At 37.3% G+C, this 15,624-nt stretch overlaps 1 protein-coding gene, 1 long non-coding RNA gene and 1 pseudogene across 3 annotated transcripts in view; all 3 read right to left on the minus strand.

Moving 5' to 3' along the window:
- LOC105428114 (MOXD1 homolog 1) overlaps nt 1-10,997 on the minus strand; it is a 26,820-nt gene extending 15,823 nt beyond the window's left edge. The window contains exon 1 of the mRNA XM_089071938.1: nt 9,482-10,997. Coding sequence (XP_088928064.1) covers nt 9,482-10,510 — 1,029 coding nt within the window. The 5' untranslated portion in view covers nt 10,511-10,997. The remainder of the gene's footprint in view (nt 1-9,481) is intronic.
- LOC148937638 (uncharacterized) lies at nt 10,605-12,952 on the minus strand (annotated as a pseudogene). Its single transcript, XR_016138153.1, has 3 exons — nt 12,683-12,952; nt 11,745-12,101; nt 10,605-11,712 (listed from the first exon to the last, which is right to left on the minus strand). The product of XR_016138153.1 is annotated as an uncharacterized LOC148937638 (transcript).
- Nucleotides 12,953-13,673: 721 nt separating this feature from the next.
- Nucleotides 13,674-15,624, minus strand: LOC148937639 (uncharacterized). Its single transcript, XR_016138078.1, has 2 exons — nt 14,390-15,624; nt 13,674-14,179 (listed from the first exon to the last, which is right to left on the minus strand). It is a non-coding gene; the product is annotated as an uncharacterized LOC148937639 (long non-coding RNA).

Here is a 15,624-nt window from a genome sequence, read left to right on the forward strand (position 1 = left end):
ACGTGTTGCGATCACGAAGTCGGAGGTGCTCGCACGCGGTTACGCGCAATTACGAGCGGCGAGTCGTTAAGGCTCATAGTAGCCGGTTTTACGAGCGGTTACGCGGAATAATAATCAACGAATTAAAATGCGGTGGAAATCTCTCCCGCTCTTGTCGTCATCGGCGGGGGCGCCTGCCACTCGAGGGTGCATACGGCCCCCGCAATTTACTTGACAATCCACTTAATGACTCCTGCAGTTAATACTTTAATCGCATGTAAAATTTCTATTCGCCTTATTCGTCGCGCTGATTAAAATCGACAAAAGGTTCTGAGACTCGATATTAACAGCCGAATAAAGTTTGACGTTTAGGATCATTTTGCGAATAAAGTCGATGCGTCGCGTTGAAGATGAAAAATTAAATTTTAAATAAAAAATTTCCTAGTATTTGATATTCATTTCCTTGAAAAAACTTAATTTAGAAATATCTAATAAGACGCTAATCTATTTAAAAAAAAAATTTAATGCTATTTTTTTATTGAAATTATTTAGATAAAAATCGAGGTATAATTTTTCGAAAACAACATAGAGTTCTCAAACTGCAATTTTTCGATCTCGAAACAGTCGCAAAACTAGACTAGAATCTCGTTAGAATACGAAAGTGCTTCTGCGAACCAGTTTCGCGGCGGTTCAGCCGTTACAACAGCGCTAATTTGCTCTTCTTTTCTGAGCTGAGTTGTTTTTGGGCCTGCAGGGCAAGTCAGGATACGAAAAAAGGGAGCTTCGTAATTCGTATCGCGCTGCTACGTATTACGGATAACTGGCACGATCAAAAAAACATGGTAGAAAGCAAAGAGGAAGATCGGAGAGACTTTTCTGTACGTGCACAGAACACATTGATTTTCGAGAATCGTCTATATTCGAACTATCCTTCTAATCCTTATGATTTCTAGAAGAAACAAAAAATTCCGCAATCCTCAGGCACAGTCCTTATCTGTCAATGTTTTATCAGTTGTATCTAGTTAATAGAGGCAAAGAGAGAGAGAGAGAGAGAGAGAGAGAGAGAGAGAGAGAGAAAGAGATTTCGGAGTAGCTCAAAGATTATTGTTCCAGTGCATAAGAATTTTAAATGATGATAGAAGTACCAAGTAGTAATTTTTAACTATTTTTTTTTTAATTAATTTTTCTTTTTGGAGGGATTAAAAAAATTTTTTTGATTTTAGTATTTCTTTAGAATAAAAGTAGTAATTGATAAGAAGCTGGAAAATGCGAAAAATGTATTTTACATCTTAATAAGTATCTCTCAATAAAACTGTTTAAAATAATTTCACAAATAAGTACGTTACTTAAATAAATTTGTAATAGAAAATAATAGATAATTGTTGGAATCACAAATTGATAAAGAATCAATGAGTGTTTTAATACTTTCTTAAACAAGACAATGTATATTTAGATTAAACTCTCTACTAACTATCATATAAAGAATCGTAAGTATCTTACTGAATACTCACATATGACAATCAATACATAGGTTAAAAACTCTATCGACTATCACAAATTGGTACAGAATCATGAGTGTCCCTATTACTGACTTAAATATGGCAATTTATAGATTAGCAATTCGTATTTGTATTAATTTTTTAAATTTTGAAAGGATAAGATATTACGATATTAATGCTATTCCTTAATTCAATAATAATTGATATTTATAAATTACATGTCTTTTTTTAAAATAAGAACATTTATCGTTTTATATCACATTTATTTCGATTCGTCAATAATAAAGACAAAAATATTTTTGTACTGATTAGTGACAAATGCATTAACTAAAAAACATTAACATTAACTAAAAAAAATATGTATTTTGTGACGTTTTCAGTTTACTTATAATGTTCCTTAATATCTATTTAACGTTGAGTGCTTATTTTTTATTTACTTTTAGCTTAATAATAGCTAGAATCAATTGATAAAGGGACCATCGATATACTCGTCTCCTCATAAGCTATCAATGAGCAACTGCTCGATTTGCCACCGTCAGCGGCATGTTTATAATCATAATATTTTAGCATTTACAAAAGTGTTCAATTTTATTCAAAATTCATTATAACAAATGATGTGCACAATTTTGAATATCAACACATTTTTTAGAATAAACATTGATCTATATTAATTGATTTATTGAGAAAGAAAAACACGATTGTCACTAATTGGGACATTTACCTTACGCTTTTTAAAAAATATTAATTTAAAAGAATAAAAGGATTAGAAAAAACTGTTCGCTATTTTCAAGATTAAGAGGAATTGTCGACAAACTTATATCGATTTTTGGGAGTCCCGAAATTTGAAAATTATTGTAATGACTTTAAATATTTCGCAATATAAAAAGTGCCGCATGTCGATGTTATAATTACAAATTTATGTTTTTACTAGCACGATTGTATCCTCGCGGGATTTCAAGATGTACGGATCTGTTGTTACGAATGTATTGTGAAGTTGCTGGGCTTTCGCGAAAAATCGAAGTCTCGGATTACGAGGGAAGAGAAACAGAGAAGCGGTGATCGTGCGGATTTCTCGTGTCGGTAAAAAGCGTACGATGATTCAGGTACGTAGTCGAAGGGTGGTTCACCAAGACTGGACAAATGGCGCGTAGCGAACGGTATTTCATTTGGCCCGGGTGGACCGGTTCCGCAACGCGGGAACCGTAAATCATACGTAGGATTACGTCGACTCGGACGTCGGGAATGCTAATAAGCGCGCCTCGTTTTTCAATAATGCAAAAAATCCCTTTTCCATATTGGGCATCCGCCCGGCTGACTTCACAATTGACACTTCCGTCCGTTGTACCCTTCTCGCGGGATTCCTCCTTTCCGTTACATATTTGGGAGGTAACACGATTAATTTCGATGCGAGAAAATCCATACAAACATTTATCATATTGTCTTCCTCGTTATATATTTTTTACTAAATATATGATCAAATTTTACTTCTAAAAAAATTATTGGTTCCGTTTGTGTTTTCAAAATTCTCAAATGGAGGTGTTAAAAAAAAAAAGAAGACTTGAAGGAGCTTGTTATGGAAAGAATGATCCACTAAGCTCGAAGAAACGCGTCACACCGAAGTGAATCTTAATCCATGAAATATTCCTGATGGACTGGAATCTCCTTTTATCTCTTCTCTCGTCGCGGGGAGTCGCGGTGTAATGCGCGGAAGATAAAGCGGTGTAAAACCGACTACGAGAAAAGGAACTGAACCGACAACGACGGCAGAGGAGAAGAGGCAAAGAAGGGGGCGGAGGAGCGATGATTAGCGCGAAGAGACAGAACAGATAGATAAATTTTCTGGCGAATTCCTAATCTCCTCTTCACTCGTGAAAGGATGAAACCGTGTCGTATGTCGGACGCAGGTAAACGACACCTTGTTGACGCTTCAACCACACGGCGCGGCAACGTGATAAAGCCGAGCAGCTGCCTGACCCACCTCCGGGGCATTCGGAGATATATAAATTGCACAGCCGCTCGTTCCACTGCCCACACTTCTTCCACATCTGCACCTTTCCCGCGTCGCTAATCGCGCTATTAATACACGCTACCGGCGCGACGTATTTTTATTACACCCTCGGGACCTCATCACATTCACGATTGTCTCTGCCGCGGCTAAAAGTGCTCCTTCAATCCTTTCATCTCCGTTTAAACGGTAGCTTCTTTCTACAAGATTAATTTGAAATAATGTATTAACGATTTTTAGCCTTCTATAATGACGTTACGTCAGTGCAACAACCAATTGCAAGACCCGCGAGACTTTCATATCACCAATAGTTATTCACAGATCTTTCCATTTCTTTATTTCTGCATAATCGCCTTTAAACACGACGTGATAATCATTGATCACCGGCTATCTGGCTATCATCCAAGACGCATTAAGAATTTTATTCTTTCGTTTCTTCGGCATGTACTCTGCGCTTTGTAAGCAGATAGCGATCGGGTATCTACGCGGGACGAGAATAGGAGGGGAGAGTGGCGAGACGCGAAGTGGGATTGGAAAAGGACGAAAACGTGTTAGTCGATGGTAGAAAACGAAGAAGAGAGGGATCGTCCAGGATAATGAGAAAAAAAATCACAGCGAAATCGGGTAGGTGGAGGAAATGGAAGAGAAGAGCGACGAGGAGAAAGGGGGACGAGGAGGAGGAAGAGGAGGAGAAGAAGAAGGAGGAGGAGGAGGAGGAGGAGGAGGAGGAGGAGGCCCCGTCCACGCACCGTTGCGCTCGAGTGTCCGACTGTCCGTCCCGTATATCCTGGACGGACTCGTTGGTCTTTGGGACCAAAGGGATGAACGGATTACGCGCATTTCAGATTCACTCGTACGCGGAGAGCAGCGACTCGTATTTCCCGGCGTGGTAATAAATTACGATCGCAATCGTCGTATACGCGCACGCATTGTCGGTCACGCTGGTCGACAACGGCTGCGAGCAGCCGTCTTTAAAGTTTCTCTCTCTCTCTCTCTCTCTCTCTCTCTCTCTCTCTCTTCTCTCTGAAACCACTCCATTCATCCCTGGCCCTGTCGGCGAGATTCTCTACCGCGAATTAATAGCGATTAATGAATTATCTGATGCTTATACGTCGGCCCTCGCAGATTCCCAATCGAGATCTTCTTGATTGACTGAAGGATTCGACAACGTACTATGATTTTTATCTTCTCATGCATTTTCTTTATGCATAATCTTTATATATAATTTCATGTATACATGTAACGTCTCGACACGCGTACCTCACTCGCGCTTGCCTTTAATCAGTAGAATCCATTAAGAGATTCCGGATACTTGGGATGTTCGGGGTCCAGGGTATCGCATACATGCACAACATCGTCGTCTTGTTCGTCAGACCCAGGACCATCGTTTCGTCCTTCTCGGCAGCGATGCTTAAAGATTCGCACACAGCCCCCCCGCCGACGATGTCTGGAGGCCTTGACTGGGCCCCTAACGCCAAGCTCGGCATATCCAGCGGGCTCTCCTCTCGCCCTCTTACCCTCTCTTCATACACGGCCACACAAGTTCATGTATCCTTGTATCCACACATTGTGTGTGTGTGTGTGTGTGTGTGTGTGTGTGTGTGTGTGTGTGTGTGTGTATTCTTTGCCGCCAGCACATTCAGCTACCTCCGGGCCGATGAATCCAAATGCATAAGTGCATCACTCATCAATGCAACAGGTACGCACATATAGCGATATTTGTCAAACCCAGTTACAAGACATAATTTGTGTATGTCTATTTGTGTATGCGCGCGCACGTGTGTGTATGCGTGTATGTGTTAGATGTACGTACTGACAAATAACAAATTGTCGCCTCGACGGGAGGTCGCTCCGCGATTATGACTCGTGATTAAAAATCTACCTCATTTCGAAAATGCTGTTTCTCGCAAGTAAGAAGTCAATTTGCGTTTGTGACACAAAATTATCTAAGACAATAATAATCAATAATAATAATTTTCTACATATAATAATTTATACATAAGTAATAATTTATGTTATAAATCATTATTACCAGTAATAATTACTATTTATTTATTATTACATTATAACAAGTAGTAATTTATAAATTGCATTTATTTAAAGGTTTGAAAATCTTGATTAGTTAATTCCTTGTCTTTATAAGAATCACTAGAGAAAATACTCTATTTTCGATTATTAAACTGTGCTGTTAAAGAGAATAGTAACGTATATTTTCTATTAATTTATGCATTATCTCCAGCACATTGATGAGAGACCTAAGTCTAATCCTGATCCGTTGCGTCAAGAAATTTACAATTCATCAAGAAGAAGAACACGAGGATAGATCGATCGCATACGCCGAAGAAACGCACAGTGAGAGGCCGTTGGTCGGACGTGAATTTATCACGACGTTATCTCGCCCGTTGTGAAATCACGTTCGTTAATTTTATCCCGACCTTTCTTTCTGTCTCTCTCTCTCTCTCTCTCTCTCTCTCTCTCTCTCTCTGTCTCTTTCTCTAGTTCGTTCTTCTCTTGCGTCTTCCCTCATCACTCTTTCTCACCCTTTTTCTTCCAACCCTCTTGTCGAGATGAGGATCAGGTAAATCGACTCGAAAAGTCGGAGTTGATGGAAACGCAGTTCATTCGTCGACACTGAATTTCATTTTGGGAGAGATTTAGTATTGACCCAGATACATATCGCGTGAGTTTCGATTTAATTTTCTTTGGAACGAAGAACGAGCATGAATTAAATCTGGAGGAAAGAATACTCATGCAAAGGGAGATTCCTATCGTTTTGCGATCTGAACGATTCTCGATGGGTTCCTGACAAGTAAGTAGAATCAATTCGTTTTGCGGATAGCGGAAAGAAGAGAAGAAAATTGTTGTTACGAAGTCAAAGTCGGCTACAAAATATACAAAGTCGGCTACAAAGTCGTTCATCGTTTTCATTTTCGTCCACCAGTGCACCAGTCAAGCCGGGCATCCCTGATGGCGTTTTTTTTTTTTTTTTTACATACTTGTCTGCGTATGACGGAAGATTCGCGACGAGAAGAAATTATAGGTTCGCTTAAGTAACGAAATTGATCTAAAAAAGAAATATGTATATATCATTATTGATATGTATATATTATTATCTTTGTACAAGAAACTACCGCCGAGTAAATTCCGCGTTTTCAGTCTCCGTGTTAAACGGAGAGGGGAGGACGTGTCCCGCTCTCGAGAGAGGAATTCCTCGTGCGATACGACGTGGCTGGGCGTCGTCAGGCGTAATGGATATAAATTTAATTAAGATTAGGATTTCGGGGAATCAGGGCCCTACGGCAGAAGCAGGTTCTGGGCCCTGGCATTTCGTTGTTCAAGTCCTCGGCTCCGTTCGCTTTCTAATATCTGATCACCAATTAAAACGTCTCGTGCTACTTTTCGAAAATTTTAATTGTCAAGTCAATTATTACTTCGCGCTGTATAATAATGAATAATAATATATACATATCAATAATGATATATACATATTTCTTTTTTAGAGCAATCAGTTTTGTTACTTAAGCGAACCTATAATTTCTTCTCGTCGCGAATCTTCCGCTATACGTAGACAAGTACATAAAAAAAAAAAAAAAAAAAAAAAAACGCCATCAGGAATGCCCGGCGTGACTGGTGCACCTGGACAAAAATGAAAACGATGAACGACTTCATCGATCACGACATCGCGTTAATTAACGCTTCTCATTAATACGGATCGATTGCGCGAGCGAGTTTCTCCTTCGAAAGCGATTCGTCCGAATAGAGAGATGCGGTTTGGAAAGAGGGAAGGGGGATGAGGAAAAGGGGGTATTCCTTTTGTTCCCTTTCTTTTCCTCTCTCTCCTCCCACGTCCCTTCCTCCACTGCAGTCTCTCGCAGGTCCTTCAAGCTGCTGCCTCGATCTCTCTTTCTGCTTCAACCGCCTTCTTAATCTTCCTTTAATTCCCCGGCTTTCGCGTTTCTTTAGCTCCTTTTTCCATCTTTCGTTTCCTCCATTTCATCTCTTCGTCGTGCCTCTTCTTTCCCTTCTTCTTCTTTTCTATCTTCCTCCTTCTCTCCTCGTCCTCCCTTTTGTTGTCGCCCCCTTTTTGTACCATCTCCCCCCCCCCCCAGCTTCGCGGCCTTTCGTCAGCTCCCTTCGCCGGTTTCCCCCTTCGCTGGAGAGAGATACGCGCCGACAGGTTTCGAACTGTCTCGGATCCCTCGTGAGGGGCTGCTTCGGCGCGAAATCGAGCCAGGGAGTCAGTTTCTTCGTCCTCGCGTGTTTTTCCTCGCGCTCGAATGTTTCAGGATTCGTCGACAAAGAGAAACCTAGAGATTATATCTCTTCTCCTAACTATTTAATTTTATTTAATTTTATTTAACTATTTAATTTTATTTAATCATTTATTAAAAATTTCAGATATTCTTTTCGCACAGGCTTCAAACAGGCTCCATTATCATGTCTTTGATTAAAAACTTGTCGTTGCAAATGTAGATTACATGTCAAGAATTTCTTTATCCATGCTCATAAATTCCGAAGGATTCCGCGAGCTTGAAACGCACACACAGTTTCATGCTTTTTCTCCTCTTTTATATATATATATATATATATATATATATATATATATATATATATCATAGATTTATATATTCTTATTTATTTATATAATCTTAGGTTTCATGCTTTGAGTCTGTCATTGAAGTAACTCTCAGGGAGAACTGGATGTTTCTCGAAAAAAACATACGAGCCGTGATTGTATGTACGCAATCGATAAGTGAAATAAGAAGAAAACGAAGTTTCTTACACAGCTGTATGACGGCGACGATACATTAAAGCATCTACTCAGAATGCGATCGCTCTATTAATTCTTGTTCACGTTTTCATGCCGATGCAAATCTCTTTTTATACGTCGAGCGCGCTAATTTCACCGCGTCGCGGTTCGTGGCCGTGTGAAAATAATTTAGCGCTTGTAAGGTATGAATAATTACGGAAAGCGAAACCATTCTAATAGTTTAGGTTTCTGAAGTAATTTGTCCAGTTTTAAATTAATTATGGTAAGAGTCATTGTGATTCCGATGGAATCAATTATCGAAAAAGAAACTATTTGAGAAAAAAATTAGTTTTAACAATAGATCTGTCACCATTGTGCAAAATTCTAATTTGACTCACCTTGAAATATATTATTAAACACAAAAAATCTAAGAGACATGTATTATTTTATATCAAATTTATAATTTAAAAGGAAAAACCATCCCTTATGATTGTATCTAGATTTTCTAAAAATTTAATATTTTTTAGACTATTCCATCCCTATTATTATTTTTGTAAAATTTTTCAATTTATTTCTCAAAGATGTGATTTTGTAAAATAATTTTATTATATATAGTTAAATTTGGCATAAAATTTCTTTTAATTTTTACTCTTAAAAGAAATTTAAATTTCACAAAAATAATAATTGGAGATGAGACATTTTAAAAAAATATTAAATTTTTGACAAGTCTAAATATCTAAAACAATTACAAAGTACATAAAAAAATCATAAAAGTTTTATTTATTTAAAACATTTTTCTATACGTTCCATCCTGATTAGGATCAAATGTAACGTAAGTTTTGAAAGGTTTTTTCATCCCTTAAATTTTAAATTGGGATATAAAAAAATACGTATCTCTTAGAATTTTGTTTAACAATATATTTCAAGAAGAATCAAATTAGTTTCGCACAATTTCCATGTTAGGTCCTTTGTGAGTAACGCTGATATTAGAATTGCAAATCCTAATATTGTTATTTAATATCATTAAGACAATGGATTAGGTAAGAAATTGCTATAAGGATTCAATAATATAGACATGTATTCGACTTGGTCAGCAGGTCGTTATGCGGCCTCGATACTTTTTTGTACGGAGAACCATCCTGAACACCTTTTCGGGCATCAAGATTTATCGATCAGATCGCGCGCGGCTGGTCGCCTTCCCATGGATCAACGGCTATTGGGACAAAATCTGCTGGGAGACTGACTTACCAACAGATTGACAGCACTGGTGTGATCGTCCACCCAAGCGAGCAGGATGTCGGCGCCTTTCATGTGGCTCTTCTCGTTGAAACCGATGCCGACGTAGCCGAGAGTTTTGGCGGTGACTCTGAAGATCACCTCTTCGTCGTCCGAAGGATCCCACTCGAGAATCACGTCACCGTTCTCATTCAGCTTCTCAAACCTGGTGAACTTGGGTTTGACATTGGATGTATCCTCGTTTACCCCTTCCTTCACGCTTCTTCTGGACCTCATCTCGTCTTTGACGAAAGAACTTTTCGCACCTCGTCCATTTTTCGCTGACTTCTCCAGAAAGTACTTCTTCGGTACCCGGCTTTCATGCAACTTCGGCGTCCCCTTAAAGCTCGAAGCAACAAATGACTTTGGATTGATCCGCTCGTTCTCGCTGATTATTTCGAATTGCGAATTGTTCTCGGTCTCTATTTCTTCGTAGGCCCTCCAGTTCTCTGCCGAGAGTTCTTTTTCACGTTCCACATCTTCGGCGGCTAACTCTTCGACGTTGGTCTCATTCTGTATCGTTATCAGCTCATCCGCCAACGTTTTCTCTTGTTGTTTACTTAGTGGATTCTGTAAGATATTTAATTGTGAATTTTCAGTAGCGTCTTCGATAATTGTCGACTTCTTCTCAGGATATTTCGAATCTTGTGTTATGTTCAAAAGCATCTCATACTGATCGGGATCAAGATTTTTCTCGTACTTGTTTGGATAGTTTAAACCGTCGTTTTTGTAGAAAGCAATCTTTCCCTTGGCCTTCCATTCCTTCAACCAATTCTCATCGACATTTAACCGCTGTTTTTTGAAATTACCGATCCTAAATAACGGTTGATCTTCTTGAAGATTCCTCTTTATCCTTCTGGAAACAGGATCCATGGGATGTCGCTTATTTCTATACGGCATCGTCCTCATCGTTTCGTCCATGTGCTGGACGTAGAGATCCAACAGATCGCATTTGACGATCCAGCACGCGACCAGCGTCACAATTACCCTGAGTAGTATCATCTTCTTCCGCTTCTTTTCTTCCTTCTTGATCCTTCATACGATCATTTAAACAAATTCTACTGTTTGCTTCACTATATCAATATCATCAATTCGCTTTGTCTTTTTTTTTTTTTAATTTATCTTATCAAATACAATCGGAATTAATTAATCTATCGCTATCATTTTTCAACCGCTACACTTGAATTTCACTGCAATCTCTCTTAAATTCCCAATTATCAATTGCAATTGTTTTTAAATTTCAGAAAAGGAAGATAATCTCTTATTGCATTTTATCGATCCTGTCTTACTAGAAAGTTAAGTTTAAATTAATTTTATCGAAGCGGATCGCTCGTATTCGCGTAACAAAAATCCGATTGGTAATTTGGAGTAAATTAAACGTTTATTTCTTTCACGATTTTTCTTAATCCAATTTTCAACACATCGAATTCGGGAACAGTCTTTCGTGCATGCTGCACGCACGACAGTTGTGCCAAGACTAATTTAAACACGCGGCTGCCGCCGCTGCCCCTGCAGATGCTCGCAGCTGCTTACCTGCAGTCCCCCCTTCCTTTGGGGCCCTAATACAGGGACGTACTGTTCCAGAACGTACATTTGTTGTCCTCAGCCAGCTATTAAATCGCACAAACAAAATTTTTCTATGAAACGTACCTTTCCGCTACGAGATAAAAACGTGAAAATCAAACGAGCATACAATAAAAGAGCATTTTTCCTTTGCTGGCAAAAGTGACGAAAAGTCACAGAATTGGGAGAAATCAAGCGTAAATTCGAACGTAATTTTTGTATCTAGCCTATCTTCCTGATCTTTGAGCAGCAAAACGATTGATGAGGAAATACAAATTACATTTTGCGATGAACTATTATTTAAATTATTATAAGTAAACTCCTTTTTACATAGTAATAAAGTAAACAAAGGCTAAATGGTTTTTTATAGTTTTCTTTTCGTTATTTCATTTGCTGGTGATATCTCATTTGCTGCTCATCCAGTTTTTGCGACGTTCGCCAAGGATCAATCCTTGTGTTTTTTTGCGCTCGACTTTATACTTACGTGCGGCTAATAAGTAATCGCGCCGTTTCACTTAGTTGCGGCCGATTCGCGTAATACGCAAAGATACGCAAGTCGGCCGCAACGTTCTGGGACGCGCGAGGGTAAAAATTGTTGGCTGTGTGCGAAATCACAGTGATTGCGATATAAGGTAAAAACCCTCCTCCATGTCTACGTGAGGAGCTCAGCCACTCTGATCTTTCGAGCGCAATAATTGCATACGACTCGCACATACGATTATCCATCGCTGCGGCTCGCCCGCGCGTTTCACGAGAATGTTCGATGAGGGACGAAAGAGGGATCTCGACGGTGCTTCCTGCGGAAACGTCTCTCTCTCTCTTTTTTTTCTCTCCTTTTTCTTTTTTGTAACCGGAGACTCACGTACGTGGACGGCGATGCTGATGGTGGTGGCCTTCCCTTTCGAGAAAGAGACGTGGGGATGTAAAAGCAACTGCGGCAGATGCGAACCCTCGGCACGCGCCCTTCTGTTCCCCAGGGATTCTCATGCCGGTCCTCTGGCCTTCCGGTGGAGCAGTGCTTTTCCAAGTGCTGTAATGCCGTTAAATTTCATTTACAATCTCGATAGCATTTAATTGAGCTATTTTTATTAATAAATTATGTCTATCTTTATCATTATGGATTAATTTTAATTTCATTAACATCAACTTGTTTTTATTTTTTTAGTTTTTAGAATTAAAAAGAACATTAAGAATAAATTATATCGAACATTAATAGACTTTAGTAGAAATGGATATATTCTTCAAATATATATTTTCAATAAATCGTTATTAAATTTTCAATAAATCGTTATTAAATTATCAAAAAATCTGCCTTCCGAGGGAGTAGTGCATCGTAAAATTTTACTTTCGATTTTCCGTTTTTAAATAAATTATTTTAATTACATTCATTTTTATCAATGTAGATTAACTTTAATCTTGGTTTGATTTGCTTTTTATCTTTCTTCAGATCTAAGAATTAGAAAAATATCAAGATTAAATTAAACCAAAAAGGTCATTATTCACATATCTATCGTTAATAAATCATCGTCGGATTATCAAGTTATTTGTGAAATGCATGGCATCCATTTGCCAAGGCATGATTTATATAGAATCAATATACTTGCTTCGTACCAATATCATCGATATCGCCAGCGATCCGGTTAATCGTGCGAATCCCATTCGGTCGGCGTCCAGCATATTTCGCTTAAGCGTCCGCACGTGTTCAGAAGCCAAGTGTCTCGAGTTACTTCCTGCGACTCACATTGAAACACTATACTTCATGTGTGAAGGTGACAGTTACCAATCCTTATTCTTTACGGACAGGATCCGATATTGATCGATACGAAAGTGCAATGAGGACTGGTTTGCGAGACAGACTTGAGGTACACGTTAACGAGGATACAAAATTCGATAAGATCAACAATCATGATTGGTGGTATAAATTGTTGAGAATTCGCTGGCATTTGTTCAAAGATTCAAAAAAATTTTTGATAAACGACGTTCTTTCTTTAAAGTATGATAGCACAATTAAATATCCATTTCTATTCGAAAAAGTTTGATATGAAAAACAATTATCATTAAATTACAAAATGATTTCTAAGTGCAAATATTACATCTAATTCTTACTTTACTGTTCATTTAGTTCATTAAGTAAATAAATTAGTAAATTAGTAAAAGAAGAAATTTATAAAATAAAACACAGATGCTTTGTTGACTTTATAACCAATCTATAAATTATAAAATTTGTATTTTGACTAATTTTTTTGTTATAAAAGGTATTCTATTTGTCTTTTACATTATTTTTTAAATAATATTAATTAATACATATTATATATAATTAATATTAATTTCTTAAAACAAACATTATTGCTGCTGAAACCAAATTATATTACGAGTGAAATTGACAACAATTACATGAAATTATGAGATTGGCTTATGCTCGCCATATTGATTTATTATTTTGAGATAATGTATGATTTTTAGTTACATATCTTTATTCTCATTGCGCGCGGTGTTGTTGTCAAGATTCAAAAGATGGATATTAATAGAACTGAAATTTTTCAAAATTCAAGTATTTGAGGTCAATATTTTCTTAAACTACTTAAACTAAAAAATTAAAAAATTTTATTTATAATAGTCTATTTATTCTTTTCTATTTATTCATTGAAAATCTAATTTACATTAATATTTTTCTTCTTATTCTTATTAATATAAAAAATATCGTGATAGATAAACGGTCAATGTATGCACTATTCATTATTTGTGTTATAAACATATATATATTATAATAATTTTTTAAAAAACGACAGGATAGACTGACTTAAGAATTCACATATATGAACAAAATGTATTAATGAATGTACCCTCAAAATATGATAACAATAGTTATTCTATAATTATTCTTAAATTTCTGACTTATATCTTTAATAGAATAGATCGCTTTATTGATCGATGATATCTTTGTAGTCCACTTTTTATCGATAATGTCCAGTTATCTCCGTTGATGCGTTCCAACTCTGTCTTGCGGTCAATACATCCATCGTCATTCAAGTCAGTTCCCGTCGATGGGATTAATTGGGAGTTCCACCGAAACTAGTTTGGCCGGAAGGATCGCCGACTGCGAAGAAACTGGGATTTGCTTTATAATCTACCGGATGGATTTATGACACCGTACAGCGGCACGATTTACAACCATCGGCATAAAGGAGCATCGGGACAAATCGGAAAAATTGTTTGATTACTTTTCGGGACAGGTGCATGTGCGCTCGTAACAAGTAAAGAATTCCGAACTTCCGTTTTTAATAAAAATCTCTATATTTTCAATTAATTTCTGTTTACCTTTTTTTTCTTGACTTCAACTGGCTGATAACTAGTATTCTTATCATGAACGGCAGCTTGTGATGAATCGCACGATACCGATTGTGGAAATGTTAGTATTCGTCCGGCGAAATTGTTGATCGTTCCTTTCCACCTCGCCGGATCTTATTTGCGAGGAAGAAGAAATATCGGCTCGGAAATCGCGTCACCCTGGGAAAAACCGATGAAGCGTCGCACTACGCGCGCGAAACATGAGGAGCCGATTAATTCTCATCGACCACACGTGCAACACGCGTGAACGAACGACAGATATACCAGGACACGGCGGAACAATGAATTGTGTATTTCGCACGCGTACTCTCGCGTCGATGCCCGAAATAAATCGACAATCGGGTTCTTTTTGCGCAGTCGAAGAAAATTCCTGTTGTTTTCGAGCAGCGATGAAATTCGCAGGGATCCGCACCAATTTCGATTGCGATCAATTTTTCCATTTTTATAATGTAGATTAATTTTAATTTTTAATCTATTTTTATCTTCTTTTAGTTCTTCTTTTCTAAGAATTAGAAAAAGATAAATAATAAATTAAACTGAGATTAAAATTAATGGACATTAACAGAAATGATTTATTAGTTTACTTTTGTCTTTTTTTAATCCTAAGAATTAGAAAAAAATAAATAGTAAAATTAAACTAAAAGGCTAAAATTCATAAACACTAATAGAAATGGATATAAATTGAACATATCGAAATTGTTTATAGCGTGAATCTAGTTATTAATTTTTGAAACCAATGTGTTTTTCTTCCTTTAATTTCCATGGCTTTCCAAAAGTTTGGTGGCGGTTCCTATGTGAAGTAGGAATTAAAGTCTTCATTTCACCTGTCGCGCGCGCGCTCAACATTATACACCTGCTACGTAATCATGTTTCTTCCCGGCACCATCTGCCTTTCAAGGTTTCGATATTCGATCGACAGATGCGATGGATTAAAGTGAAAATGCAATATTCAAAAATTACGCGCGTTGCGATATATACTCGTTTATTGAGCATTTTGTCTAGCGAGGGGATTAAGTTCAATATATATTTAAAAATCCAAAATCAATAATCAGATTTCATTTTTCAGGATTCGAGTAATATTTATAAAAAAATATTTTATACATTAAAGTTACGAAATAATCAATCACTAGTTATTTTAGAATTTTAGAATGAATACTTGTAGGATTCGAAATATATTTATAAGTAAATACTATCACAAAGAATCA

Source organism: Pogonomyrmex barbatus, unplaced genomic scaffold (assembly GCF_055798465.1).
Source record: "Pogonomyrmex barbatus isolate J1 unplaced genomic scaffold, ASM5579846v1 scaffold12, whole genome shotgun sequence".
Taxonomy (NCBI): Eukaryota; Metazoa; Arthropoda; class Insecta; order Hymenoptera; family Formicidae; genus Pogonomyrmex; species Pogonomyrmex barbatus.